Source organism: Prionailurus viverrinus, chromosome C2 (genome assembly GCF_022837055.1).
Source record: "Prionailurus viverrinus isolate Anna chromosome C2, UM_Priviv_1.0, whole genome shotgun sequence".
NCBI lineage: Eukaryota > Metazoa > Chordata > Mammalia > Carnivora > Felidae > Prionailurus > Prionailurus viverrinus.
The window spans coordinates 97672262-97700213 of record NC_062569.1 but is presented as its reverse complement, the minus strand read 5'-3'; the positions used below and the strand labels follow the sequence as shown (position 1 = coordinate 97700213).

Below are 27952 nucleotides of genomic sequence, written 5' to 3'. Positions count from 1 at the left end.
GAGAGTTCCTGGCAGGGACAGCTGCTCCCGTGCCCCAGATTGTGCTGTGTGCATCCCAGTAGGAGTTATCAAGGGCAGAAGGATGGAGGGAAGGTGGTAGTGCCTTAGAGAACTGAACAGTGTCACAGCATGGCATTGGGGGGAGGGAGCCCAATGGGCTCTCCAAAGTGCTTTTCATCCACTCTTTTGTTCTTTGTGTGGATACATGCACAGTTAACTGAGGAAGAAGAAGAACTTGTCTTAAAAATTTTAATGGAAAATTGTTAACCCTGCTTTTACTCTCACATGTAGTTAATTTTCAAAACTACCATCCACTAGCATGTTGATGAACCTACATAGCAACAGGCCCATATGCCTGTCCAAAGAATGTCAAATAGACCTACATTATGATTAGCAAGATCTGGGTCACTGGGACAGAGCTGGTATGACAGATAGAAAATATACTTCTGTGTTGGTCTGCTGTGGCTTACCTCCTAAACTGGAGTAGAGGCCAAGATCAGGCCAAAGTCAAGATTGGGGCCAAACACAGGATGTAGTATATGATAAGCACTTTTCTATTAGTAGTCTTTTGAAGGACATTGGCTGCATTGTTCACTGTTGTATTTCCCCATTGCCTACAACAGTGTTCACAAAAGTGGACAAAAGTTAAATGTTCAAAAGTTAAAGGAAGAAATGAATGGAGACTATATCTAACCACATGAGGGCACCATGGCGAGCAATGGAGCTATGTAGAATTTTGTGTACTTGCTTATACGTTTCTTTTCATGACTATACCTTTTTTGCCTATCTTATGATTTAATTTCCTTACGGATAAAAAGTTATTTGCAGCATATTTTATTCTATAAATGTTACAACCAAATGGTAAAAAAAAATTTTTGTGTTCTAGTCTCTTGCCTTCAGTACCAGGATGACTCTATTAATGATAATATCAAACTAATTTTAGTTTTAAATTGCTTTGGGAATAAGAAATTGTGATTTAGTGAATATATGCTACTCTTTCAAAAGTGGAAACAGTGTTTTCCATTCTTTTTTTGTTTTTCACTAAAAAAAAAAAAAGGCCATTTTCTGTATTCAAATATTGAAGGTATCTGTGTTGACTATTGATATTAGACCACATACAGGTCAAAGTAGACATCATTTTGTGACCAGCATTCTGAGTTGTCACATTCCGAACAAATCCCTCAAAGCCCTGAAACTCATCTGCATTTTGCACTAAACTCTGATGGATTTGTTGTCTAAACCTGATACTCTTTGCCTCAGTCCTACTGGTTTCCTGACCAGACTTGAAATCTTGGGGAAACAAATAGACTTTTCCATGATATGTGTGTGTGTATATATATATATATATATATATATATATAATGAAATTTATGTCAAATTGGTTTCCATACAACACCCAGTGCTCATCCATGATATTTTTTTATTTTTTAAAAAAATTTTTTTTTCAACGTTTTTTATTTATTTTTGGGACAGAGAGAGACAGAGCATGAACGGGGGAGGGGCAGAGAGAGAGGGAGACACAGAATCGGAAACAGGCTGCAGGCTCCGAGCCATCAGCCCAGAGCCTGACGCGGGGGCTTGAACTCCCGGACCGCGAGATCGTGACCTGGCTGAAGTCGGACGCTTAACCGACTGCGCCACCCAGGCGCCCCCCATGATATTTTTTTAAGCCATCACGTTTTTCACAGAGTCCCCTTTCCGGAACTCTGAAAAACCAGTATCTTTCAAAGCTCTTTGATGAAAACCTAGGATGAATATAATTTGAATTATCAAGGGACATCTTTAAAAAGGCTGGTTTAAGTTTGGTAATGAAGAGACATTGATCTGGGGAAAGAAATACATATAAAATAATGCCAGTGATTCTGGAAGGTCAAAAGGACATTGGTTTTCCCATCAGATAATGTGTTCTCTACTTAATTCTCCATCATGGAGAGAAAAAAGGCTTGATTTGAATTTCCAGGGTATTGTTGACCTCTTCACTTCAACTATGGAGCCTGAGTGAAACTAAATCATTTGATGCATATTTGTTGAATGCTGTGATTTGAAGGAAAAAAATATCACTCCATCTCTTCTGTTTGTTTTTTTTTAAACCCCCCTTTTCTCCACAAAGGTTGAAAAAAATGATGAGGACCAAAAGATCGAACAAGATGGCATCAAACCAGAAGATAAAGCTCATAAGGCCGCGACCAAAATTCAGGCTAGCTTCCGTGGACACATAACAAGGAAAAAGCTCAAAGGAGAGAAGAAGGGTGATGCCCAAGCTGCTGAGGCTGAAGGGAATGAGAAGGATGAAGCCCCTGTTGCTGACGGTGTGGAGAAGAAGGAGGGAGAAGGTCCCACTCCCACTGACGGGGCCCCTGCCTCTGGCCCCAAGCCTGAGGAAACCGGCAAGGCAGGCGAAACTCCTTCCGAGGAGAAGAAGGGGGAGGGCACCCCTGATGCTGCCACAGAGCAGGCAGCCCCCCAGGCTCCTGTCCCCTCAGAGGAGAAGGCCGGCTCTGCTGAGACAGAAAGTGCCACTAAAGCTTCCACTGACAACTCGCCGTCCTCCAAGGCCGAAGACGCCCCAGCCAAGGAGGAGCCTAAACAAGCCGACGTGCCTGCTGCTGTCACTGCTGCTGCTGCCGCCACCACCCCTGCTGCAGAGGATGCTGCTGCCAAGGCAACAGCCCAGCCTCCAACGGATGCTGTGGAGAGCAGCCAAGCCGAGGAGAAGATAGGTGAGCAACCGAGAGGGTCCCACACCATGGGTGGGTGGGCCAGAGGGGGCCTATTGGAAAGGCCAGGCCACCAGGGTCATTGAGGGAGAGGGGAAAAGTCTAGAAGGGTTTTCAAGAAATGAAGGGAAGCTGTGCTTAATTCCCCAAAGTGGCAGGACTACGAGCTAAGTCTGGCCACTTACATTCCCAAGTATCTCCAAGCCTGCGAGAGAACGCTGGCAGGTCTGTGTAGCTGCTGGTACTAGCGAGATGTGGCAATTATCTTGTTAACTGCATTGACATAAATAGTAAAACTAGGTATTCCTGGTTTAAAAAAAAAAAGATTCTGTGTGCTGGATACACTTAGTTTAATAAGTAATTACTGAGGCTACATATATTTTATAGATGGGAATTAGCTAATGTGATTATTTGGCTCTAGGAAGTGCCTGGTTATAAGTACAGCCAACTCCCTATTGATCCAGATGATCTAGTTTGTGAATTGCTGGCAGCAAAAACATAATCTCAGACCACCTTTGCCTATCCCACAGTATGTTTCTGGGCATTCTCCCCACCATCAATTGGTGAGTAGTGTGAGTATGTGTGTGTACGCTCAGAGAATGTTAATTGTAACATTGAATCAGGGTCAAACTAATTAGGAAAATAAGTCTGTTGATGTTGCCAAAAACAAAAGAAAAACCCCAAATATAGAACATGCTGTGAAGTCAAACATAAATTATCATTTTATTATTGAAGATGCGACTTTCTACCATATGCATAAATAATTGAGGATTGACTATGATTATAAAAAGGAACTGGATTCTCTTTGGTTTGGAGCTCTTACTTGAAAGCTGGAGTGTTTTCACTATTATGGCCCAAAAAGCCTGTGCAGAATTGGAGTAGAGCATTCTCAGAGCAAGATCGATTTAACAGAACTTCACCTCTGGAGACTAGACCCATCTCTCACCCTAACCATCTGTAGTGGTGAAGGAGGTCAACAGTCTCCAAGATTTTTCTCTAGCCTAATATAACCCATGAATGCCTTTCAGCCTCAAAGACTTTAAAGATAAAGTTGCTTCTGTGCCAGTTTAAAAGTTTGGGTTTACTTCTTTCAAACTTTGTGAACTTAACCCATGATGTGTCCAAGGACCCACATTTGGACCGGACCACATTGTGCCCCTGAGAAAGGATCTCCTCCAAGAGGGAAATATTTTGGCATCTGGCCATTATATTGAGAAAGTAATCATTGGACATTTGCCTTGATATTCATTTTAGATACAAAATTAGATACTACAATATGGCAGATGTTTATTTTAGATATTTTCAAGTCAACTTCTTTCACCTTAACCCCTAAATTCTGTAAGAAGCCAGACTATATTAATTATTATTTTTATTAGCATTCCCTAGCCCCAGACAGATCACACAACTCTTTTTACCAGTGACTCATTTTAAATCTTTATTCTAACTACATACCTGCCCCAGGGGTCAGACCTTGTGGTTAAGAAGATGGGGATATTTCCCTAGAAAAGGTAAGGCACATGATGAAGAATGATGTGTTGATTTTAATTTACTCAGCAGAACAAACCTCGTTAACTACTTTTTTGGTTGTTTTTTTTGTTTTGTTTTGTTTTGTTTTTTATTGTAATTGCAGTCAGTTAAAATATAGTGTTATATTAGTTTCAGGTGTACAATATAGTGATTCAACAATTCCATACGTCACCTGGTGCTCATCATGATAATAATAAATGTCTGCTGTTTATAAGCCACCTGGACTATGGTATTTTCTTAATCCCCATCACCTATTACACCCATCCCCCCACTCACCTCCCCTCTGATAACCATCAGTTTGTTCCTTATAATTAAGAGAGTTAACTGTTTTTCTTTAGGTTTAAGGTTATAGTCTCAGATATGATGGTTGGAAATCACTTTATGTATGACGCACTACCTATTATGCTATTTTCATAAATTTAAAAATTAATCATGATTTTAAAAACAAAATATTTGATGTTGCCAAAGTCATATTTTTTAAGTTGCAATTTCTAACGTTATGAGAATAAACAAAGATGTGATGTGATTTTAGGTTTGTGCTCATGATTTGGATCAATAGAAAGAGGGACTGCTTGAATCAATGAGAAGTCTAAAAATTTTAAGGAAATTCGGTTTCATTATTTTGCACATTATGGTGATTCCAAATGAATTAATAAAGTATTTTATCTAGTACGTGCTCAGTAAATGTCTAGTGATGGATGGATGAATGAATGAAATTGACTAACTAGATTTAATTTGTAGATAAAATTTGTTCACTCACTCTTATTCCTCCTGCAACTGGCTTACTCTATTCACTTAATTTGATTAAAAATGTGTTGGGTTTTTATAAGCAAACAAAAACCTCAATTTTACAAATTCCAACTGGAAAATGTCTCAATTAGTCTGAGTTTAAAATGTACATTGAAAGGTAATTGAAACTGTGGATGAAGTACTTGAAAGTAATCACAAAGGACACTTTATTTTACACTGCTTCTGAGTTTGGGGCAGGCATTGTCATGTTGGTTACATTCTGAAATGCTGCCTGTAGTTTCTATCCCGACTGATGTGTCTATTAGCCTTGCCTGCTGTTTGTGACAAGCACAAATTACCCAGATATGTGAATCTCAAGAATCACAGAAACTAGAGGTGACAGGGAGATCTATCACGGCATAGCAGGCCTCAATTCCCAGGAGCCCTGTACCACTTTTTCCTCTATCTCCCATTGGATTTCATTCTAATCCAGGTTAAAATAACAGTATTTCCAATTGAGCTCCACTGTCTGGAAACAGATGGCTACCCTGGGTTGCTGTAGGATTCCACGGCTGTCTGGATGGGTATAGAGAGACAAGCAGAGAGGGTGGAGTGGGGTTTGGGGCAGAACAAGTCACTCAGTAGAATTCAGGACAATAATTTCTGTCAGCAAGAGAGTCAAACAATTTGGACTAAATCTCATCACTGCTTTAATACAAATGGAAATGCTTTGTAAATTATAAATATGTTGTTTCACTTCTTTTACTATTTATGGGTTTATTACAGGTGGATGCTCTTTACATTAACCTTTGGAGTTGGTTATGTTTTTTTTTTCTTTCCTTTTTTTTTTTTTTAAATCATCCAACTATATCTCCCTGTCTCTGCTTTGCCACTCTCCCTGCCCATCTCTTGATATGCCTATGACCAAGAGACTTCAGTGCTTTTCTGATGATGATTCTTTTATAGGATGAGGAGTATTTAGCCATATCTAGGACCCTGCTCCCCTTTAGCCATGAGGAGAGAACTTTCAAGCTGCCTTTAATGATAATGTTCTTGGTGTCTCCTGCTGAGCAATGTCACACTGTGTTCATTGGGCTCTCAGTGAAAGAATTTTGCTGTGTCTCTTCTCCATGATATCGTATTGACTTTCCCCAATAGGGGACTCCAGAATTTCTACATGGCCATATGCAGTGATGCAATACTACCAGAGTAACCCATCCAGGTGGCTGGAAATCAGAGAGCTTGACTAGGTGGTTCCCACAGGGTACTTGACTGATACTACTAACAGGTATAACTCTGAGTTACCCTAGGTTTTCTTTAGGTTGAACTTGGCTGCATTTTATTTTCATAATCTCATTGCCTCTTTCTATCTGGGATCGTCAATAAAGATCTTGGAAACAGGGGAGTTTTATTTGTCTGAACAGAAAAATTAACTACCTCTTTTTTCTTCCCTTTTTTGCTTCCTTCCTCCTTCCCCCTCTCCCTCTTTCTTTTTCTTCCTTCTTTCTTTTTTTGTTCTTCCATTTATATCAACTTTTTACTGTGTGTGACATTAGGATCACAAAGACGAGTAGATATGGCCACTGATCTTAAAGAGTCCTGATCCAGTAGTGGGTGTGGGATGAAATTCAGAGAATGGTGTTGAAAACAATCACAGTAATAATATCAACTCCATTAAATTCTGCAAGAGGTATGGAGGATGCCAAAGGTATGGCAAGGCACTGTGGAGCAAAATATGAATGAGACAGTGCTTCGTGCAGTTTGAAGCATGATAAAGTTTTTATGTAATGTGTGTCTCAATTGCCAAACTGTTAGCAAAAATAATGGATGCAAAAGTTATAGTTTCTGGAATCATAATTAAGTGTAAGAAAATGAAATACCCAGCCTGTGTTTCTGGATTTGGGGCAATTCTTTATGTTCCTCCAAACAAAATTTTCCTAAGGCCCAGGGTAACCATCCATAATATTTTTAGCTCTCCAAAAGACAGATCCTCGTCCACCAAGCTCTGTGTTAGATGTGAGATTTCCAGAGGATATTTACACTTACTTGGCAGGGCGCCTCATAAGCAGTTCTGATTTGAGATGTGGTTTCAACTATGTCCCAAATTTATACACAACTCATAAAGAGTGAAAATTTGGGTTGTGAAAGCCCATAAATGTTGTCTATAAAACGTGGGCACTCCGTCAGATACTCAGTGGCATCCTGCTTAAAAACTGTTGATTATTAAGTTTTTATGGAGCATTTTTATACCGCTAGAGTAATCATTTTTATTGGCTTTTCTTGACAGCAATCCACTGGCGTTCAGTAATATTTTCCTTTCTGCTTTTACATTCTGAGAATAGAGGCAAAGTAAATGCATATTCTGCCCACAGACACATTCAGTGACAAACCAAGGGGTCAAACTGATAGAACTCTAAATCCTCACCTTAGTTTTAGCCCTGGAGTTCTTTACATCTCTTTCAAGGTGCTGTTGTATCTCAGTTCCTGCATTTTCTCTTTCACTTAACAGTTGCAACCACTTTCTGATTATTGTTGGGCAATCCCAACCAGGACTTTCCTGGGCCATCCTATATCCTGTGTGCCCAGTAAGGTAATGCGGAGGAAAGAATGCTGGACTGAGATAAGGACACCAGGGTTCTATGTCAATGTTTCTACTAACCAGCTGTTAGATTTTAGGCAAGTCATTGCTTTTTGCCTGGCTTGAGTTGGCTCATCTTTGAAAGGAAGGTCTGGGAGAGTTGGTTTTTAAGGTTTTTTTTCCGAGATTTGAAATACATAGTTTTTATCATGGGTAGCACTTAATGAGGATTTATCAAGTGTCTGACCATATGCTGAGTGCTGTCTGTGGATTATCCCATTTAGCCATCAGAAACACTCTGTGTGTAAGTACTTTTACAGATGAGGAATCTGAAGTTCAGGGAGATTGCAGCACCTGATGGTTGTCAACAGCCAGCAAGTGGCTGAACCAGGGGCTGAGCCCTGACAGCCTGATTACAGAGGTCATGCGTTGAACCCTGACACTCCTGCAAGTATTATACTGAAAGAAACGAAGATGAGAGGGATATCTAAGAGACGCCTTCTCATTTGTATAATTAGACCTATAGACCCTTGTCTAGGAATCATGAGTGATTACTTTTATAGATGAGTAACCAGTAATTAACCATACTCCCTGATCATAATTCCCTCACAGCTCCATCACCTCCCAAATTATTGGAAATAGTAAACTAGTTCTGAATCTTGGGTTCCTAGTGTGAAAATCCTTCAAGTACTGTTTTGTTAGGCCCAAGAGAGCTATAAAGATCAGTCAAAATTGACTATTCTTGACAGAAGTGCTACTAACTCCATTTCATGTGCTGGGAGAGCTGAACATTGGAAAGTGAAATTTTCAGATCTCAATCAGACAGAAGTGATTTCATGTGTTCTAGGTGATCCCTACTCTGAATTTGGCTTATCAAAATTAGTATCTTTTAAAATTCTTATTTATATCTTTTTCCTCCCTTTTGTCAAGTACATTTCTAAAGGACCCTGATACCTTTCTATTTATGATTAAAATAATATAAAGAACTTAATGGAGATTAATAGATTGAAGAGCCATCACTCTCTCTTCATTTAAAAAAAATGTAAGTTGACAAAAGATAAGAGATGCTTTAGAGTCAAGAAACTCATACTACGAAGGCTTTTACCTCTTCTATTACCTATTTTATTAGCTCATATTAAATAGCTGCTATTGCCTCATAAACAAAGCTAATAACCAGAAAGGCATGTAAGTAACTCTGCTAATTTTAAAGTGGTAAAACTATATTTGGAGCTGAAAATGAAACCGTATTTCTTAAAATACAGAATATTTTCAGATGCTAATGTATATTCATCAAATATATTTTCTTTTGTCTGCACATATACCCATGCACACAGATTCCCAGAAGGATTAAAAGGAGGAGGAGACAGCACTAAAAGCCCCAAGGCTTACACAGTCAGTCCATTTGGCTAAACATGGAGAGAAAGCAGAGCACTCAATCTAATGGACTAGAAAGCACTGAGTGGTCATTACTCTTATTTCCTTCTCACAATCATAGCTTCGTTAAATAAAGAAAGGAAGGCTTTCTATAACCAGACATAAAAGGGAAGAAAGAAGGAAACCAGTGGTGCTCCTTCAAGCTACAGGACCTGAGCCCTTAAAGATCCCCCAAGATGATGTTTTTGCAACATGCATAAAGAGGAGGGAGAGGTTTGAAAGGATGTATAAGTTTTGCCAGCCCTCTTAGTCCTGGGTGAATTTTGCGTCATAATAAAATGACTGAATCAGGTGCTGAACCTCGTATCAATACCTATCATCAGGAAAACTTGAATCTCTGCCTTCTAAATAGCTTTAGCCAGTTACTGATCTCACAGCAATAAAGCTTGGCTCCCTAAGCTAATAATTTATTTCTGGGCTTATTTAAAAGAATTGCCCATAAATTTTTTTCATAAGGCTGATGAATAGAATCCATGTTTTTAATAGATCTAATATCTTATAGGAAGTATCTGGTGCCAACGCTCTGTATTTTCAGCATAATAGACTAAACACCCCCTAAAATCAAGGGACCTGGGTTTGTGTTCAGGTCCTGCTGTGGTTCCGGGCCAGCCCTTCTACCCGCTGGGCTTAGTTCCAACACCCACAAAGTAAGTGTTGCTCAACTAGGTTTTCTCTGCCTCTTAGCTCCCAAAGGCAAGTATGCAATGATTGACTAAAGAGGAATCTTTGAAGTCTGGGCACATGACCTCTTATTCAACCATGCTTGATTTCCTGCAGGGCCTTGTTTTCTAAACTATTAGCCAAGTGGGTTTAGGGGACAGAGCAGTAATAAACAGCTCTAAAAAGAGGGGCAAAGAATCCAGGAAGAGTCAACTCTAAGAAAGCTTATGGTTATACTGGAGGCCCAGGAGACTGCAAAACAAACTCAGTGAAATTTTCTAACCCACCTTATACTTGAGATCGAAAATGAGGAGTTGACAATGATGTTTTCTGATATGGTTAGACTCTTGCTTATACCCCTGCTGACTCTGTCTCTGAGATGAAAATCTACAGCTATCATGGCCATAATTTACTGTCAGTAGTTTCACTGTCTTCTTAGACATAATTCACGATTTATTTTGATACCCATCTTATTTATGAAAATAATTAAAACCACTTCAAGAGTATGTAAAGCCTTGGATTCCTGTGTACAGCAATGGTTGCAACCTATAGGCAATTGTGGTTGATAATTTTAAAAATTTTGTCTGTAGAGTGTCACTAAAACATAAGAATTATATGGATGGGCCTAATACAACTTTCCTCCAATTCTTTTATGTATTCTACAATCACAGTAATTGGATCTTACACCATTAGTGAAATTAGCTAACAGGCCTAAGTGGTTAGAATTGGGCTATCATATATTCCAAGAAAAAAACAGTTTAGATGACGTACAACTTAGTTGTGATTACTTAGCAGTTCTCACACATATTTTCGATCCTCAGATCACAAATTACAGGAATGTAGAAGATAAAACATTCCAGTTTGATCATCTCATACTATTCTATTTGGAATAGAGACTACCATTCCTAAATATCTTCAAGGGGAAAAAATACCGTAGGAAGGCTAGGTGCCTTTTCTTGTAAGTCATGTATAGTATTCTTTCCTGGAAGTGTCTATATAGTCAAGTAAGTCCTGAGGCTAGCTTTTTTTTTTTTAAATATGTTTTTCCAGTATTACGTAGTAGAATAGTTTGGATTTTGTAATAGAAACCAGAAACCATTCACCTAAAGTGATCCCTTCTTGCTGGTGCATGGTGGATGTGTGCATTTCTCAGATAGAGTGGGGATGAACATTCTTATAGCCCTGCCAGAATATTCTCTTTGGGATATGAAAAGGTGAAAGATTTAACTTAGATATGCTTAAGCATTGTATCTATTTATGTAGCATACTCTTCTGCCAACGCACTAGCACATGTGTGTACACTCATGCACACACACATACACACACACACACACACACACAGATCTGACATGTAGGGAAGGCCTGCCGGTGAGTTCAGGCTGTCAGAGAAAATCTGGAAAAATAATAAACTACATACATGTGTTTTCACTCTTAAGACCGTCAAGAAGTCAGGGGTGAGGGGAGGAGGTGGATGGATGGCTCCGGGAACACTGTCTTTCCGAAGATATGTGTAGAGAGCATCTCCCCTTTCTCTGCTGGTTGTGTTACTGGAATGTACAGAGAGATGGGGAGAGCTAGGAGTCAGGACTAAGGCTATCTATGATGAAATTTATAGTGTGTGAAAATTAAACTTCTGTATAAGCTAAATAGGAGGAAATAGTCCGGGAAGACTTCTTGGTGTAGAGGTTACCTCTGCTGAGTCTTGAAGGACAACATGTATCTACTAAAAAGGGGGTATTTTTTATTTAAAAAAAAAAGCAACTTGAGAAACTACCTTTCATTCAAACTCACACAAAAATCACAATAACTTAATTCAAGTCATAATTCAGCAGCAGCTATTGAAGATTAATCCTTAGTGGGGAAGGTAGCTCCATGGTATGTTCTGTTTATTGTTGAGTCCCTGACACCTATAACAATGATTGGGAAATAGAAGGCAGCCAGTAAATACTTGATGAATGAGCTAAGAATGAGTGAACAATGTTATTACAGTAGAGAAAGTCCTAAACTGCCCTAAGAGACTGGCTTCTAACCTTAACACTTTGGGCAGGCAAATTCCTTGCATTCTTTGGGAGTAAGTTTACCCTTTCCTAGAACAAAAGTGTTGGACAGAGGATCTCAGGATCACCACTGTTTCTAAAATAGCTCAACAGTACCCATGTTATGACACATCCCAACCTCTATGCAGATTCTAAGTGACAAGGGGAGGCAGACACTGGCTTAAACAGAAAGCTGTGCTGCTGTCAACCTTTCTTGCTATTTTGGAAGCTGAATACAGAGCTTGCTGGAAATTTCGCTGTTACTCAGAGGCATACGTCATCCCTGAGGTAGCTAGATTTCAAACTGTTCAGAGACCAGAGTGAGCATTTTGCATTGTGTTCAGAAGCATATTGAGAACTAGAGGAAACCAAAGCGGCTCCCTTCTGAAAGCAGGTGATTAATTTCGTTCCAGCCCCATGAGTGACCTGTGTGGGGCTTGTGCCAGTGTGTGACAGGTACAGCCGGAGAAGGAGTGATCTCCCAGGTTCTTTGGCTCCTTTTCTTCATCTGACATGTTTAAGTAATTTTCACAGGGTGTTAAGAGTCTCCTGAACCTGCTGTGCCCCCACGATAGGATGAATTGTTAATATGTTCCCAAACCCACAGTGTTGGGACAGAGACCAGAAGACAGGCTTCTGCAGTCCTGTTGCTTCTTTTCCTTCCCCACGGTGCTATAAAACATAATTATGTATAGCTTGTGAGCCATTCAGGCTATAGGCCATGAAGGATGTTGGAGTGGGAGTCTGAATAGATTTTTTTCCCCACATATAAACTCAAACTTGAAGCAACTGTCATGTATTTGATAAAAAGAAGGCAGGCCCCCACTGTATGAAACTGTCTCTAGTCCATTCGAAAGGGCTGAGAAAGCCCAGAGTTTAGCCATGAGTTTGCAGTATTTTCCCACTGGTGTAATTAGATTGTTTTGGAAAGAAAAGCAGCAGTGGAAGATGTTTGTTTCCCTCCTTCCTTCTCTTTGAACAAGGAGGGCTTACCTATACTAGGTGGAGAACAGAACCTGGCTTCTGTTAGAAAATACACGTCAGTTTCCTCTTTACCAGTTTTTAAAAAAGGAAAAGCAGAGGGTAAAAATGAAGCAAAATCTTGTCACTTTCTGGTTTGCTATTTATGCATGTTTTTCACCCCAGCAGAAAGGTAGACCTTTAAGATGTAACACTGTTTGGGGGCTATGCTGAGAGCCGTCTGGATACAAGGTTCATGCAGTTGTCAGATTACACATTGCTTTTGAACTTCTTTAAAGGGAAAGCCTTCTCTACTTCCCTAACATCCTGATAAAGCAGGCTTTTGCAAGAGTACCTCACAATAAATGAAGAAATCGGTTTTCATGTTCAAAAGTCTGGAACTCTGGGTGTGTCTATCACATCAGAAGTCATCATCATAGGATTTGTTTGGTATATGAGCTAGAATGAGCATTTATCATATTTTAAGGTATTAAAGAATAATCTTTCTCCTTCCCATTCTCTCCCTATATGTATTTTAGTCACTGTCTGGCCATTGCCATCTGAGTTTCCTGATGATTGTGCATGGATATATGTTACAGTGTAAAAAACAAACAAACAAAACAAAACAAACCCAAAACACGTATCATTCGGGATTCACGGCTCTATCAGATATCTGCAGTGATATGCTGGTCAGCTGGCTCTCCAAAACAAAACAAAACAAAACAAAAACAAAAACCCAAACTCAAAAAGCCTTGATTTGTAGTATTTGCCAATTTCTGTGGTACAAATACCCTGATTGTAGCTGATTTCAGGCTACCAATGTGTTGTCATTGAACACACAAATGGGCAGCGATGCTAACAACTTACTTTCAGTAGCCAATGTGAGCCAGCTCTATCATACCCCAAATCAGTATATTCTAATAATGTAATAAACTTTATTTTTGGTGACTCTAAAATACTTGGACAGTAGTTATCAGCTCCCAGAGAGTGTGTCAGTATAGAAGCACATAAATATCTATAACACTCACAAACATATATAGGTATGCATATACGTATGTGTGTGTATGTATATACACACACACACACACATATATACACATATATATGTATATGTATATCACATACATGTATGCCTTGAGAACTAGTTTTAACATTTGCAGTAATTTCTGTTATGCATTGTACATTTATCAAAGATTAAGGAAAAGGGTAAAGTTTAGAATTGTACCTGCTATACAGCTAGAAAAATAGTTGTTACTGAAAGGATAGATATATTGCCCTCAAAAGTGTGATCTGAGCTGCATCCTCTTAATGAATTGAGAAGTTTTTATCTTTTCAGAGGTGAATTCAGGGTTTGGATTGAGTTGTGATCATTGCTGACATTTCCAGCCCTTAATGGAGAGGAAGGGTTGCCTCTTTCCTTTTTAGTGAGCATGATGCTTTTAATTCTAGGCAAAGCTCTGTGAAACAGTGAAGTCATAGAAGGTAGGATCAGATTAGTGAGTAATTATTGAAGACAGATGTTTTCAAAATTTTTAGCCAGGGTATCATTTGTTCAAATGAGTTTCAAATATATCTGTAGGAAACCCCCACACAGAGCTGAGCCAGTTGAAATGGCAGGGGGAAATGATGGCTGGAGAGACCCAGGGCCCCTTTTACTTTGCATCTTTCCTTCCCCTCTAAATAGACCTCTGGGCTCTGAAGTGTAAGTTTGAAAAATACATGAAGAAATCTCTCTCTTATTGGCTTTCTACACATGTCCAGCAAAATGGTCAATGTCAGGTTCAAAACTGTTGATCTCACTCATGGCAGCTGGTCTTCACAAGTACGGATAACTGGAGCCATATTGATTAAGTAGTAGATTATGTGTATTATTTAGAAGGTCAACATAACTCTCCCCATTCCCACCCCCATATTATAGTCCAATTGTTTAGGCACAGATAGAATTGGTCTGAGTAACCTCTCAGCATGGTGTTGGGTACATTAACCAATGTCCTATTTTATTTTGATTCCAAACAGTGTTGAAGTCATTCAAAACTTATTTTACAAATAACAAACCTAAGGAGAATTTATTTTCTAAAATCTTGTTTTAAAACCTTAAATCGGTGAATTTTGAATTGTGTTCTTTGGAGCCCTGAAATTCCATGGAGTAGCACCTCAGAAATGGTTTCTGAAAATTGGGTTGTTTTGCGGGGCCAGGCTGGCACAAAGATCTGGGTCCTCCACTATTCCATAATCTCCTTTATCTCCACTAATGGTTTCTGGATCTTGGTAAAATTTTGACATTCTAACTAATAATACCTGAAAATTACTGGTCTAAACTTAGGGCCAATTTCAAAAGTCTTTGAATTTTGGCATGATTCAAACTCAGTTGATTTTAATCAGAACTCCTCTTTTCATTCAGGCATCCACTCTACATTTAGCCTGAATTCTTTATTTTACCAACATATGATCTTCCCAGATATATTATGGGAATTGCTCAAATTCTAATTGTTCGCATTCAAATAGGAGTTGCTGAGATTGTTCAAATTCTATAAGAATTTGCTCATGTTGCAAATTCTAAGCAAATGGAAGTTAGGTGACTCACCTGGGGTTACTAACCAAGGCTAAGTAAAATTACTGCATCTATAACTTCTGGATCTTATTTAAGGGGACAGACTAATAATGCTGTAATATTTTTTCGTTCTTCAATTTATAACATAATTTTATAAACAAAACATTCTCTCTGGTGAGAAACCACTTAAGGAACCCCATATATGTAGTTTTGAAATATCTACCAAAAAAAAAAGATTTCTAGAAAGCCAAAGTCTGTCTCAAAAATTCTAAAACAACCTGCCACCCTTCTTTCTTCCACTTCTCAGCCCTAGTGTATAATAACTGTTTGTGCCTCTGTCTGAAAGGATGCCTGAAATGGAAAACACCCATGGGTAATCAGGCCAGTTCTTATTTTACTCCAGAGATTAACATCCTAAATGTCACCTGAATGATTAAAATCACAATGTGAAATAACCCACCTGGATAAAAGGAGTAGATCCAATCATGGAATGATAATCTTAGGCTTAGGGTTTGAGGGTTTGATTTCTTCTTATAATTTCTAATAGATTACTCTGAAAACCACTCTCACAAAGCTACAAATGTATACCTATCCATATAAATACCCTGTAGAAAGCCTTCCAGTGTGTACCTTTAGAATGAAATCTAAAGGATTACCATGGCCTACAAGGCCCCGTATGATTTGACTTCCACTTATTTCTCTGATCTGATGTCTTTCTACTCTGCCCTTCTTCACTCTTCTTTAGCCACACTACATTTTTAATGTTTCTAGGACACACTTCGTGTTCCTATGTCAGGGACTTTGCACTTGCTTTCTCCTTTGATCTTCCCTAGCTGTCTCTTAGCACTTAAGTCTCCATTTGGATAACCCTTGCTCAGAGAAGACTTCTCTGACCATTTGACCAGAGCAGCACCACCCTGGCCAGCCCCATCAATTCTACCACATTACCCAATTTGTTTTTTCCATATCACTTTCAATGCCTAGTATGATGTATTTATCTTTCTAAAATGAGTTATTTAACTCTCTCTAGACTTCCTATTCCTTGAAAGCAGGGACTTGGCATTTTTCAACACTGTAGTCCCAGTACTCAGGATGGAGCCTGGCACATAGATAGCCCTTAATGGACATCACTGATGAATTAATAAGACGAATTTCACCTATGGAGAGATTTCTCTTTGTAAACAGCTTGAGAAAGAGAAAGAATTATTTCAGTTTTCAAATTTGAAGACCCACAATAAAAGTTAAGAATTTTTAAGGCAAGAGTCCAGTTGTATTGCCTACAGGCCGACTTGTTTAGGCTTTATAAATCAGGAACCTCCTTTTGATGACCTATTTCTGAATATCAGCCAGTCACCCAGGCCGTTTGCATCTGGATGAGGGTGTTTGGCTCAGAAGGGAAATTGATTCAAGTAGGAGAAGAAGTTTGGGCCCCAGAAAAACCAGATGAGGTGTGGGTGACGATCCTTCACAGAACAAAGAAGAAAGAAGAGGCAGAAGGGAAGAATAGGAGAGGCTAGAAAATAGGAGAGGAGAAAAGAATAAGAAAAGTCAATGAGGACCATAAATGGAAGTATCAGGGGACCAGAAAGAATAAGAAAGGAACTAGAGGAAGAAGAGAAGGTGGAAAAGAGAAAGAGGAAAGTATGAAGCATGGTAGATGTAGGACTTGAGGGGCAGAGAAGAGCAGAGGAAGGGCACTGAGAGATGGGGGTCCTGTAGCAATGGACTGAACATGTTTGCTGAATAGGCAGGCCACATTTACCTTCCTCTCTGATAAAAGGATATGGTTTTGAAGGTGTCTTCCATCTCTAGCTCTATTCCGATGTCACAAATAACAGGCCTAAAGAGCTCCTTAGCAAATGGATTTTCTGTCTCTGAGCAGATCTAAGTGGCAGATGGGGCCAGCTCCCCAAGGAGAACCCGCCCCCACCCAGCCTGGGCTCACTATTGTTAGAGCCCTTCTACGGCAGAGTCAGTCCCCAGCCAGTGCAGGCTCCGCCACCAAGAAACACTGCCTCTGCTTGCTTCCAGGCAGCAGAAGGAAAGAGGAGTTGAGAGCTTCATTACTCCGCAAGTTTAAATGGATGGCTACTTTCATACTGACCCATTATGGTTTCCAAGGCATATTTTTGAAAAATTTTTTATGTAGAATGCCCCATAGACAAACAGTATTGAGTCCTGGGTTCATTTCCAGGTTTCTCACAATGTGGCTTTCATGATTTGTTTAACCCCCTATCTATTCATTCATAAGATGGAGATAATGCTACCCTCAAACCATTGTTGTGAAGATTTGGTAATGTAACATATTTAAAGAACCTGGTAGAGTGTAAGTCCTCAGTGAACATCACTTTGCCTTCCCTCTCTTCTGATAATCTGAAATAAATAGTTATCATGCTCCCCTCTCCCCATAGGGAGATCCCCTGGGCAGATCTTCAAATAGAAGCAAGGATTGTCTGTCATCTGTCCATAGGTAAAATAGTGGAAGAGATTCTTTCATCCAGAAAATAAAATCTTTTTTTTTTTTTTTTGGCAACCCGAAATAAATTATCTCAGAGTATAAAGTACTACAAAAAAGTGTATTGCTTCATAGATACTGCAACAGTAGACAGACAATTGCAACAGCCATGAATTTAGCCAACTCTCTTCCTTAGAGACTTGGCAGTGCAAGGGAAAATCACAGGTGTTAGAATTGGACTTGAATGAAAGGCCCAGTCTCTAACTCGCTTTATGCCACTAGCTCAGTATCAGTTTTGTCAGCTCCAAAATAATATAATACCCTCATTGCTGAACTTTGTGGTTGTTAACATTAAATAGATCACATGTAAAGTGCCTATTATGGTATTTTATTGAACACATAGTAAGTACCTAATGGAAAGTCACCATCGTTTGCTTTCAGCTAAATCTATCAGGAAACTTTTTTTTCCCATGGCATTACATTTCCGATTTTATAAAGGAAATTAATGGGCAAATAGGACATGTTTTATGGCCAGCAAGAGAGACACATAATGATTTGCAGTCTCTTCTGGGAGTCAGAGACTATTCTATTTGGTCTACCTTTTAGCTCAGCAAGATTACTGAGTCCTTACATTATCAGTAATGATTGAGCCTGGAAGTCAGCCAAGGCCACAGGTAGTGATGTTAGGATTAATTTAGGCTCTATGTAATTGGTCCCTTAGAAACTGTGATCTAGGGATTCAATAGAAACTGTTGGGGTCCCTTAAGGGAAATCGCTAATACACTCTTTCTAGGTAGATACCAGCTATAAACTGTGACATCTTGGATTTCAGTCTTATAATAATTCTTAGACCTAAAAGGAAACTTAAAAAATCGCCTAGACCTGGCAAATGAGTGGGCTTCATGAGGGTCTTTTAATCCCCTGAAATCATTTGCAACATGTTATATTAAGTGTATATATGGATGACATTCTTGTGTCCTTGTCTTTCGTCAGATACTCAGCTGGGACCATCACACAAAAACATTAAAATCCACTGTACTCAAACAATCTTCAGGAGAGGTTGTGTAGATGTGTGTTTTAATGAAAGATGAAACATGCTATGGGATTCAGGTTGCATGGTCTGCCCACAGTCACACAATGAGTATCAGAATAGAGGCTATAAACACAGATGTCCCAACAATTGAATTTCCCTGTCATTCAATTAATTTTTATTTTTAGTATGTATAATTTCCATACTGCACTAGGCACAATGGGGATATAAGTGTATAAAGGGAATAGTTGCTGTCAAAGAAAGTTACAGTCTGATTGAAAAAAAAGGTAAGGATCAGGGGCGCCTGGGTGGCGCAGTCGGTTAAGCTCCGACTTCAGCCAGGTCACGATCTCGCGGTCCAGGAGTTCGAGCCCCGCGTCAGGCTCTGGACTGATGGCTCAGAGCCTGGAGCCTGCTTCTGATTCTGTGTCTCCCTCTCTCTCTGCCCCTCCGCCGTTCATGCTGTGTCTCTCTCTGTCTCAAAAATAAATAAACGTTAAAAAAAAAAAATTAAAAAAAAAAAAAGAAAAAAAAGGTAAGGATCAGTAAAGAGCAATGTGTCTGTCTGCAAGCTGCAGTCTGTAATTGAAGAGAAGGAATTCAGAGGTCAGATTGGTGAGTAGGGTCCAAAGGAAAGAAATGAACGTCACTATGGAGTATTGGTGAGGATATTGTCCCTAGTAGTTTGTGTCCATGTGGGGAAGGTGGATATGCTGGACCTGCTTATTAAAAAACCTTAAAGTGCTCAAAGGACTTGACAGTGCAAATGAATGGAGGGTGCATAGAGGGTGGTTGAAGGTTCCGTCTTACTATATTATTTTTCACCAAGAATGACCCTGACGTTTCTCTACAAGAGCATCTACACAAAGCACAATCTACACTTACTAATTCACTTCAAAGACTAGTAATAATTTTAGTTTATTCCTTAAAGCAGGTTAAATGAACAGTATTTAGTCTGAGTGTTCAATCATTTCAGAAGGACTGAAAAATAAAAATTAATTCAGGACAGCTTAAAAGTAGGACCCAGTCACAATAGGTTGTACCAACCCTACTGACAGCATTGCTGTCACTTGCCCGGAGTCATTTCTTCCTGGAGAGGAACTCCTGACTTAGCATTCCACCCAGGCTCCAAGTCTGGGAACGGAATTACACTGGTGCCCTCTGCTGGGCAGAGATGGGAAGTTCAGCAGGAAACAATGGTGTCCTGGTCTTTGCAGTGTAGAGACTGAGTCCCTGATTCTGAGCCCAAGGCAGCCTCCGGGCTGGACCCATTTAGTGTTCCTTACAGCCATCCCAGTCAGGTATGCTCTGGCATCGTGCCTGAATTCGTTAACCAAAAACAGTAATCGATCGTATTTTTAATGTAAGGAGGTTGTCAGCTAATTTTTAAAAGTAGTCCAAGAAAACTGTCCCCTTTTCCTTGACAGTTTGAGAGCTGGACTCTCCTTTCATTGCACACAATACCATGACTCATGGTGGGTGGTGGCCATCTTGCTACAGAACAATACCTCCTGAGAGGCCAGTGAGAGACTCTGAGGCCATTTTTTTTTATCCTGTTCAATTATTGTGTTTTTGTTTTGTTTTGTTTTGTTTGTTTTTTTAACGGTGGGTAAAGCACATTTATATTCATCACTGATTTCTTGGCTCAAATAATTAGAATTAATGCCATGGTGTTAAATTAAATTTAGAGTGTCTACTCTGGTGTTCCTGTAGTACCCTGCTCAGCTGATTTTTCGCTAGAGGTGAAAACACATTCAGTTGTAATTAAGAAAGGGGTGGGGAAGTGCTGAGAAGGGAAGCAAAAGAGAGAAGAGTTGTGAATTCTCATGTGTGCACATTGGAGGTGAACTTCTAAAATAACACGATGGGGGGAGTGGAATGAAATGATCACTTCTAACCCTCCACTTTTATTTTATTTTATTTAGGATCAATAGCAGGGACATGGAGGCCTGCCTCCGGTTTCCATAACAACCTGGCTATTGAAAGACTGCAGGCTCCACAAATCCCCAATTATCAGCCTTGCAGGGCTTATTAATGGATCTGAGGATCTCAGTGAGGCAGGCAGCTCATTGCTGGCACGTGCCTGGTGCGCTGGCGGGAGGGTGGAGGCGATAGGAAGGGGAGATGTGTGGTGAGACAGCAGCCATTTGTCCCCCTGTCACTTGGGGGGGGGTGCAGTCATTCAGGAGGCCCTGTGAGCATCCCTGACGCCTTGAGTGGCCGAGGCTGCTGCTGCAGGCAGCTGAGAAATCAAAGTGGAGACAGTTTTTTTCCAGCCCCACCCCGAAAGCCATCCATCTGGAGTAAATCCATATGAATATATCATATGCCCCGTATGTTTATTGAGCTCCTATAATTAATTGAGGCTTCCTCAATGGTGACTCTATTTTTCTAATATTAATACAAGCCTTAATTAGCATGTGAAGCCAATGTGTATTTGCTTCGAATGCATATTTGGTAGCTCTGAATTACTCAATCTTTGGTCTGATGCTCACTTATTAGGCCCTCACCATAGAACAACTGCGATAGCAACAATAATAGTAATAGCAATAACAGTGTAGATAACATTTATATGTTTTGTACCAGGCTGTCTGCTCTGACCCTCTGATGAGCGGTATCACTGTCCCTTTTTAGGAAGTAAGAGAATTTAAACATCCCATCTCAGACACCTGGCTAGTGAGTGTCAATACATCAGGGTCTCATTTCTGCTTTCTCTATATAATTACTTCTATTTTCCCCTTATTGTTAAACTTGGGTGTCCTCAAGATAGAAAAGGAACAACACGTTTATAGTAAATTCTGTGTTCTCCATTGTGATTGGGGAATGGAACATTCTGATTAATCAAATGTTTTGATTAATAATTGCCATCTGAGTCATAATTGGATTTTCAATTGGAAAAGGTTTGGGACATAATAAAATACACACAACATTAGAAGTGTAGTAATTATAGTCATAAAATGCTTCAGGATCATTATACAAATGTCAATTTTTATTGTAATGCAGAAGTCTTAGTTGATAAAGATGTCTATTTGACAGAATACCAGATGAGCTGTTTTTGTAACATAGACATATCAATGCCTTAACACTTTTGAGTTTTATATATTTAGAAGTACTTTATGAGAATCACCACTGAAGCCTAATGTGATCAGAAAAAAAATATTTGGGGATCTTTCAAAGTTAAAGAGTAGTAGTGCTTGGAAAAGCTCAAACTCATTAAACATTCTGGATCACTGTGTATTTTATTAAACTGTTTTTATTGCACCAAAACGTTACACTATGTGTATGACACATATAAAATATGTGACACATATGAAATATGACATTCCCTTGAGGTAGTTTGATCCAAATCTGTCATCAAGGTTAGCAGAGTTTCCCTCATAGCTGCTCAAACAACAATTTTTATTATTTTAGGTTCCAGAACTGATTATAGAACAAGGACCCTATCTTACTGAGAATTGTGAGAAGTGATGATTAGGATTATTTTAATTAATACTTAGTATATCATCTATGCATTTTATATGTCTCATACACCTTACAGCAACCCTATGAGGTAGGTACCGTATCCCCATTTTATAGACAGAGAAATCAAGGCACAGAATGGTTGGGAAGCAGTAGTTACCAAGGGCTGTTTATCCCTTGAGTCTGTATTCTTAACCAGAGTTATCTACACTGATTGTCTACAAATTTCTTCTTAATCTCTCTTGAATGCACAACAACCACGCCTACCCTCCCACCCTCCACTGAAACAACTTTTGCCAAAGTCACGAATGACCTCTACTTAGCTAAAATCCAGTGGTGAATTCTAAGACCTCATCTTCTTTGGCCTACCAAAAGCATTTGGTAGTTGATCACTCTCTACTCTTTGAAGTAAGTACTTCATTTGTTATTTCTCTTCCAGCATATTACCTCTTCCTGATTTTTCTCCTAACACGTTGTCTATTCCCTTCCAGTTTCCTTTGCCTTCCTTCTTCGTCCCCTGGCTTCTAAATGTTGGAGTACCCCACAGCTCAGTCTTGGACCTCCTCTTCTCCATTCACATTTAGTCCTTTGGTCATCTCTCCCGGTTCATGGTTGTAAATATCGTCTATAATCTAATAAATCCCAGTGTTCCATCTGCAGCCCAGACCTCTGTCCCCACTCCAGATAATCGCTTACTCTACATCTCAACTTGTATATCTAATAGACACCCCAAACTAAACATTTCTGAAAAACAAACCCTTGCCTTTTCTCCCTGAACCTGCTCTTTCTTGAGTCTTCCCCATCTCAGGAAATGGCAGGCCCATCTTTTCCTGAGGCTCAGACCACATATCTTGGAATTATCCCTGATTTTTTTTTTTTTTAATGACATTAAATCTGTCACCAAATCTTCTTGGCTCCACGTTCAGAATATGTCTAGAAACTGAGCCCATCTCAATTTCTCTAACACAAATCTGGCTTCAACAAAAGCCCACTGTCTTAAAATGGCTTCAAAGCCCTTGACAATTAACATCCCCTTAGGTCACTGCTCAGATTTCCTGTTCTTTTACTCTCCCTTTCTTGCTCTATTCTAGCAATACTAATGCCCTTGCCACATCTCCAGCAGCTACATGTGCCCATAGCTAGGGGATGGGTGCACCTCCTGTTCCCTCTGCCTGGAAATCTCCCTCCTCTAGACGCTCATATAGTTCACTCCCTAACTTTCCTTGGCTTCTGTTAACATGTCACCTCCTCAGAGAGACTTTCCTTGTTTGATATTGTCACCTCACCCTCATCCTAGCATACTGTATTCTTCTTACCCTCTTTATTGCCTCTCACTGCCACCTGACATGCTATACATTTAACTTATTTATTTGTAGTATAATATAAGCTCCATTGAGGGGGGGATTGTTTGTCTCATTATTGTTTTGTATACTACTGTATCTCCAGCAACTGGAGCAGGTTGTGAGTGCTCAATAGGTGTGCTTAATTCAACAAGTGAGGAAGAAGATACCTACTTAGTAGGAAAGAGTAGCTGAGTAATCCCGATGGTCAGTGCATAGGTAACAAAGGTGACCCCAAACCACTCTCTTATTCAGTTGGTTCACTCCTTATTGCCACTAAAGAAACTTTTCCTCTGCCACCTGGGCAGATGCTCTCCCATCTTCCTTTGTTCCTAAAAGTTCTTTGGTGGCTCAAATAGTTCTGACGTTTGATGTCATCCCTCCTATTGACCAGAAGATCTTGGCAGCTGGACAGCGACTGTAACTGGGCTGTGCTAGAGGTAGCAGAGGACCAGCCCCAAGTCCTAGTCTCACTGCTTCTGTCACTGCCTACATGGTGCACAGGTCACAGGGAATAAACTGGTTTTATCTCCCCATTCAAAGTACATCTCTAAAAGCAGAGAACCATTTTAGCAATTCAAAACCATTGGGAATTCTGCCCTGACTGGAAATAGATGACAAAAACACACCTTTGCTTAGGAGTGAGCTGCCTTTCTCTCATAGGACATCATCCAATCAAATCCAGGGAAGCTTTTATGTCTAATAAAGAGTCCCTGGTGGATTAAAATGTTCTACTTGTCATAAATTATAGTTAAGTAAGCATTTACCTCTTAGTGGCCCTTTTCTGAGTATGTTGAATTTGCCTAATGTTGATTACAGCTCAATATGATAATGAATGGGGCATTTCTTTTTCACTTGGGAGCATTTCTCCAGAATAACCACTGCATTAAAACCTGCAGACTGTATCTTGTATATGTATATAGGTATATAGTTTAGGCATTTCTGTTAGTTTTGATTAAAGTGACAAGGATTAATTCTCATAACATCTATTATCTTTGCAAAATTGGAAAACAGTATTGTGACCTGATAACTCTATTAAAACCAGCAGGTCTTATATTAGATTCTAACTATAGTGGGTAAGGATGCCTGAGTAAAGGAAAACCCTGGGAGACAAGAAAATCGAGTCTGTATAGTCTCAATGAACTTTGGTGAGAAAGGACTGTTCTGTACTAGCAAAAAGCCTGGAGGTCCCCAGGGGTATGTTTGTATGTGGTGGCACTCGGTCAAGGAAGTGAAGTGGAGACATGTGGGTAGAGGGTGGGACTGGGAAAAAATTAGGTGATGAGACTTGTTGGGGATATTGCTGCCTAAGAATCCCAATCCAAAAGGAATGTGTGGTAGATGGGACCAGTATTATAGCATACAATGCAAAGCTTTAAAATCTATGGATTGGAAACCTCTGATGATAGAAATCTGTTTATGAAGAAAAGAACAAAGTATATTTGTGTGATTGATGATTTTGTCCCAGACTGGTTAACTCTTCATTTCTTACTCATTCCTTCAAGATCCTTCTTTATTTGAACAGCAGCCCAACCCTTGCATATAACAAGGCAAAATGGGGCAGCAAAAAGGGAGGACAGTTCAGGTATAAAGAGCTGAGATCAATCTTCATTGCTGAGTGCTTATAAAAGTGGCATCTAGTCTTGGGGATTGGAATTTCCTACTCCTGAGACTTCCACTGACAATTGTTGATCATGTCTGTTTACTGTGGAAAGCTTTAGTTTACTGAGGAAGTACTTTGGCATGGCAGGAGATTGATGGGAATATAATCATTCCAGCTCAGCTATTCATCGTTAGCAACCTGTGTCCTGACACCTGCTGGGTATGGCAGATTTCTACCTTGTCGCCATGTGTGGAATGCACATGAGAGAAACGGTAATAAGGTTAATGCCACCCTTTCTCAAAGAGAGTTTTGTTTGCTCTTGCTTTCTCTGATATTACTCTCACTCTCTGCCATTACTCCCACCTTCCTTCTTCCACTCCCACCACCATGTTCTCACTGGATCTCCTGAGAGCCGTTACTCCTCAGCCCATCAGCCAAAGTTAGTGGGTTTCCATGGATACTAGGCAGCTGGTGTCTAGACACTGAGAGATGCCTTGCAATTGAGCTGCAAATGTAGCTTCTATCATACACACCCCTCTCTTCCCTCCTCCTCTTTCCTCCCATTTCTTCTTTATTTACAGCAGGCATTAATGCCAACACAGGATGGAAGTTCCTCTTGACAGGCCATTAAAGGAAGGAGGAGAAGAGAGAGAGGGTGGTAAAGCCAAACTTGCTGTCTTATCATATCAGTGATGTGAGAGAACAACTGAGGTGACAGATCCTGATCTGACTCTTCTTTCTTCCTCACCAAGGATTTTATATAGTTAAAATATTTTAATTTAGAAAACAGTGCCATTAGTCCACTGGGAGCCATAAGCATCTTTAAGAGCCAGTAAAAGCATTTCAGGATCAGTGTCAGCTGATGGCACTGGACCGAGGTAGAATCTTTCACTGTTTCTGGACAATCAATGTTATTTCTCTTTCTCTGATTCTTGAGGGAATCATACGTCCCTAAGTATTACCAGATGGACAACTTTGGAGTGGGATACAGGCAAATACAAGGAAGGGCCTTAACAGCTACACATCAGATCTGGAAATGTCAAATTTAATCTCCCTTATTTCTTCTTAGAAAGAGAAACCAGCTCCTGACAATCAGGTGCTGGCCTGGCACTCACAGTCGGGCCTTGGTATTCTCTTGCTGACATCATCAATTTTTTTTTTTTTTAATTTTTTTTTTTCAACGTTTATTTATTTTTGGGACAGAGAGAGACAGAGCATGAACGGGGGAGGGGCAGAGAGAGAGGGAGACACAGAATCGGAAACAGGCTCCAGGCTCCGAGCCATCAGCCCAGAGCCCGACGCAGGGCTCGAACTCACGGACCGCGAGATCGTGACCTGGCTGAAGTCGGACGCTTAACCGACTGCGCCACCCAGGCGCCCCAACATCATCAATTTTATAGAACACCAATATCAGACTTTGTGTGATGGCTCAAGACAAGACCACCATAATTGTGTCTGAATGCACATTAATTATGGGCATTATCTGAGTCATAAAATGGCCAGATATTTCCCCAGCCTGGCTAATGTGAGTGCTGATACTCACCTCATTCTTTCTTCCTCCTAGATAATGTTTGTTGAGATGACCAATCATAAAATGACCCCTGTCTCATGTAAGCATCCAATTCAGACCAAAGCTCTGATTCCTTGAATCCTACTCCAAATTCCCTAACACAGGCCCAGATAAGTCTTTTCTAACCCTGTCTTACTGCAGTGTCACATCGCTATGTTCTCTCTAGGAGCAACATGTCAATAAATCCAACTTTGTTTAACTGCAGATGTGTTCCTGGTAGTCCTTGGCTGGAAGTGTTGATAATTCATAGAATTTCTATATTACAATTTATAGTAAAATTGAGTTAAAAATCTTTTTTTTCATTTTCTCCCATATCTTCTGAATATTTTCAATGCTATCTTTATCCCCAAATTTATTGCTACATCTCCATTAGTTCACCAATTCTTCTAAGGTCTCATAAAAAATCTAACTTAAAAAACAAAATTAACTCCTAATTTATTTTTCCTATCCCTAATATTTTCTTACTTTTGGTCTCAACATGAGACATGATGGCCTAGGCCCCTGGATGAGTTTAAAAGCCTCTTTGGAAATTTTGTAACCTGAGTCAGTAGTGATGGCAAAGACATGTGGGTGGGTCAGACAGAGTGCAAACATCAAACGTGTCTAAGCAAAATTATAGTGAGACTATGACAAAAAAAAAAAAAATGTGATTTTAGTACATTCTCATTAAAACATGAGGAAAGTCATGTCCCCTCCTTCAAACTCCATGATGTCAGAGAATTTGTTGAGGTATGATTCTGGAATCGATGTTGTTCTCATTCCTAGGCTAGGTAAATTTAAAGAGCACTATACACAATTAGCTCAGCACCAAGTCAAGTTTGCCCAAACACCAATAATTGACCTCTTACTTAGGAACGGTGCCACTAACTAGACTTCTGCTTCGTTTGCTTTAGCCAGGTCCCTGTCTCATTCATCTCATTTGTACACTGGTTTCCTGAGACTAAGTCTCTGCCTTATTCTCATTCATTCTCTTAGAGATGAGAATCTTGTTCTTGGATCTATGATTGGAGGGCCTATTTCTGGCTAATAAACTTCCCCAAATGTCCATGGTCTATCTATACTGGCCTCCAACACTTGTTGACTACTCCTGTTGTTGACCTTCTACTGACTATTGCCCTTAACCATTTACTCTACATACTGTGTTATTCTTACCTACTTATACTCCCTTTCATTGCTTACTACTGGATCCATGCCAAGGCAGTAGTAGTATGGCTAGGGCTCTATTCCCTTTGAGTTTGGCACATATTTCAACAAGAGAATCAATACAATTCCTTATTTTTTCTTTCCATTTCATGGTCTCAGA

The 27952-nt window shown here is 39.8% G+C and overlaps 1 protein-coding gene across 1 annotated transcript in view; it reads left to right on the top strand.

Moving 5' to 3' along the window:
- GAP43 (growth associated protein 43) overlaps positions 1–27952 on the top strand; it is a 101087-nt gene that overhangs the window by 54118 nt on the left and 19017 nt on the right. The window contains exon 2 of the mRNA XM_047876376.1: positions 2111–2720. Within this exon, the coding sequence (XP_047732332.1) occupies positions 2111–2720 (610 nt within the window). The remainder of the gene's footprint in view (positions 1–2110; positions 2721–27952) is intronic.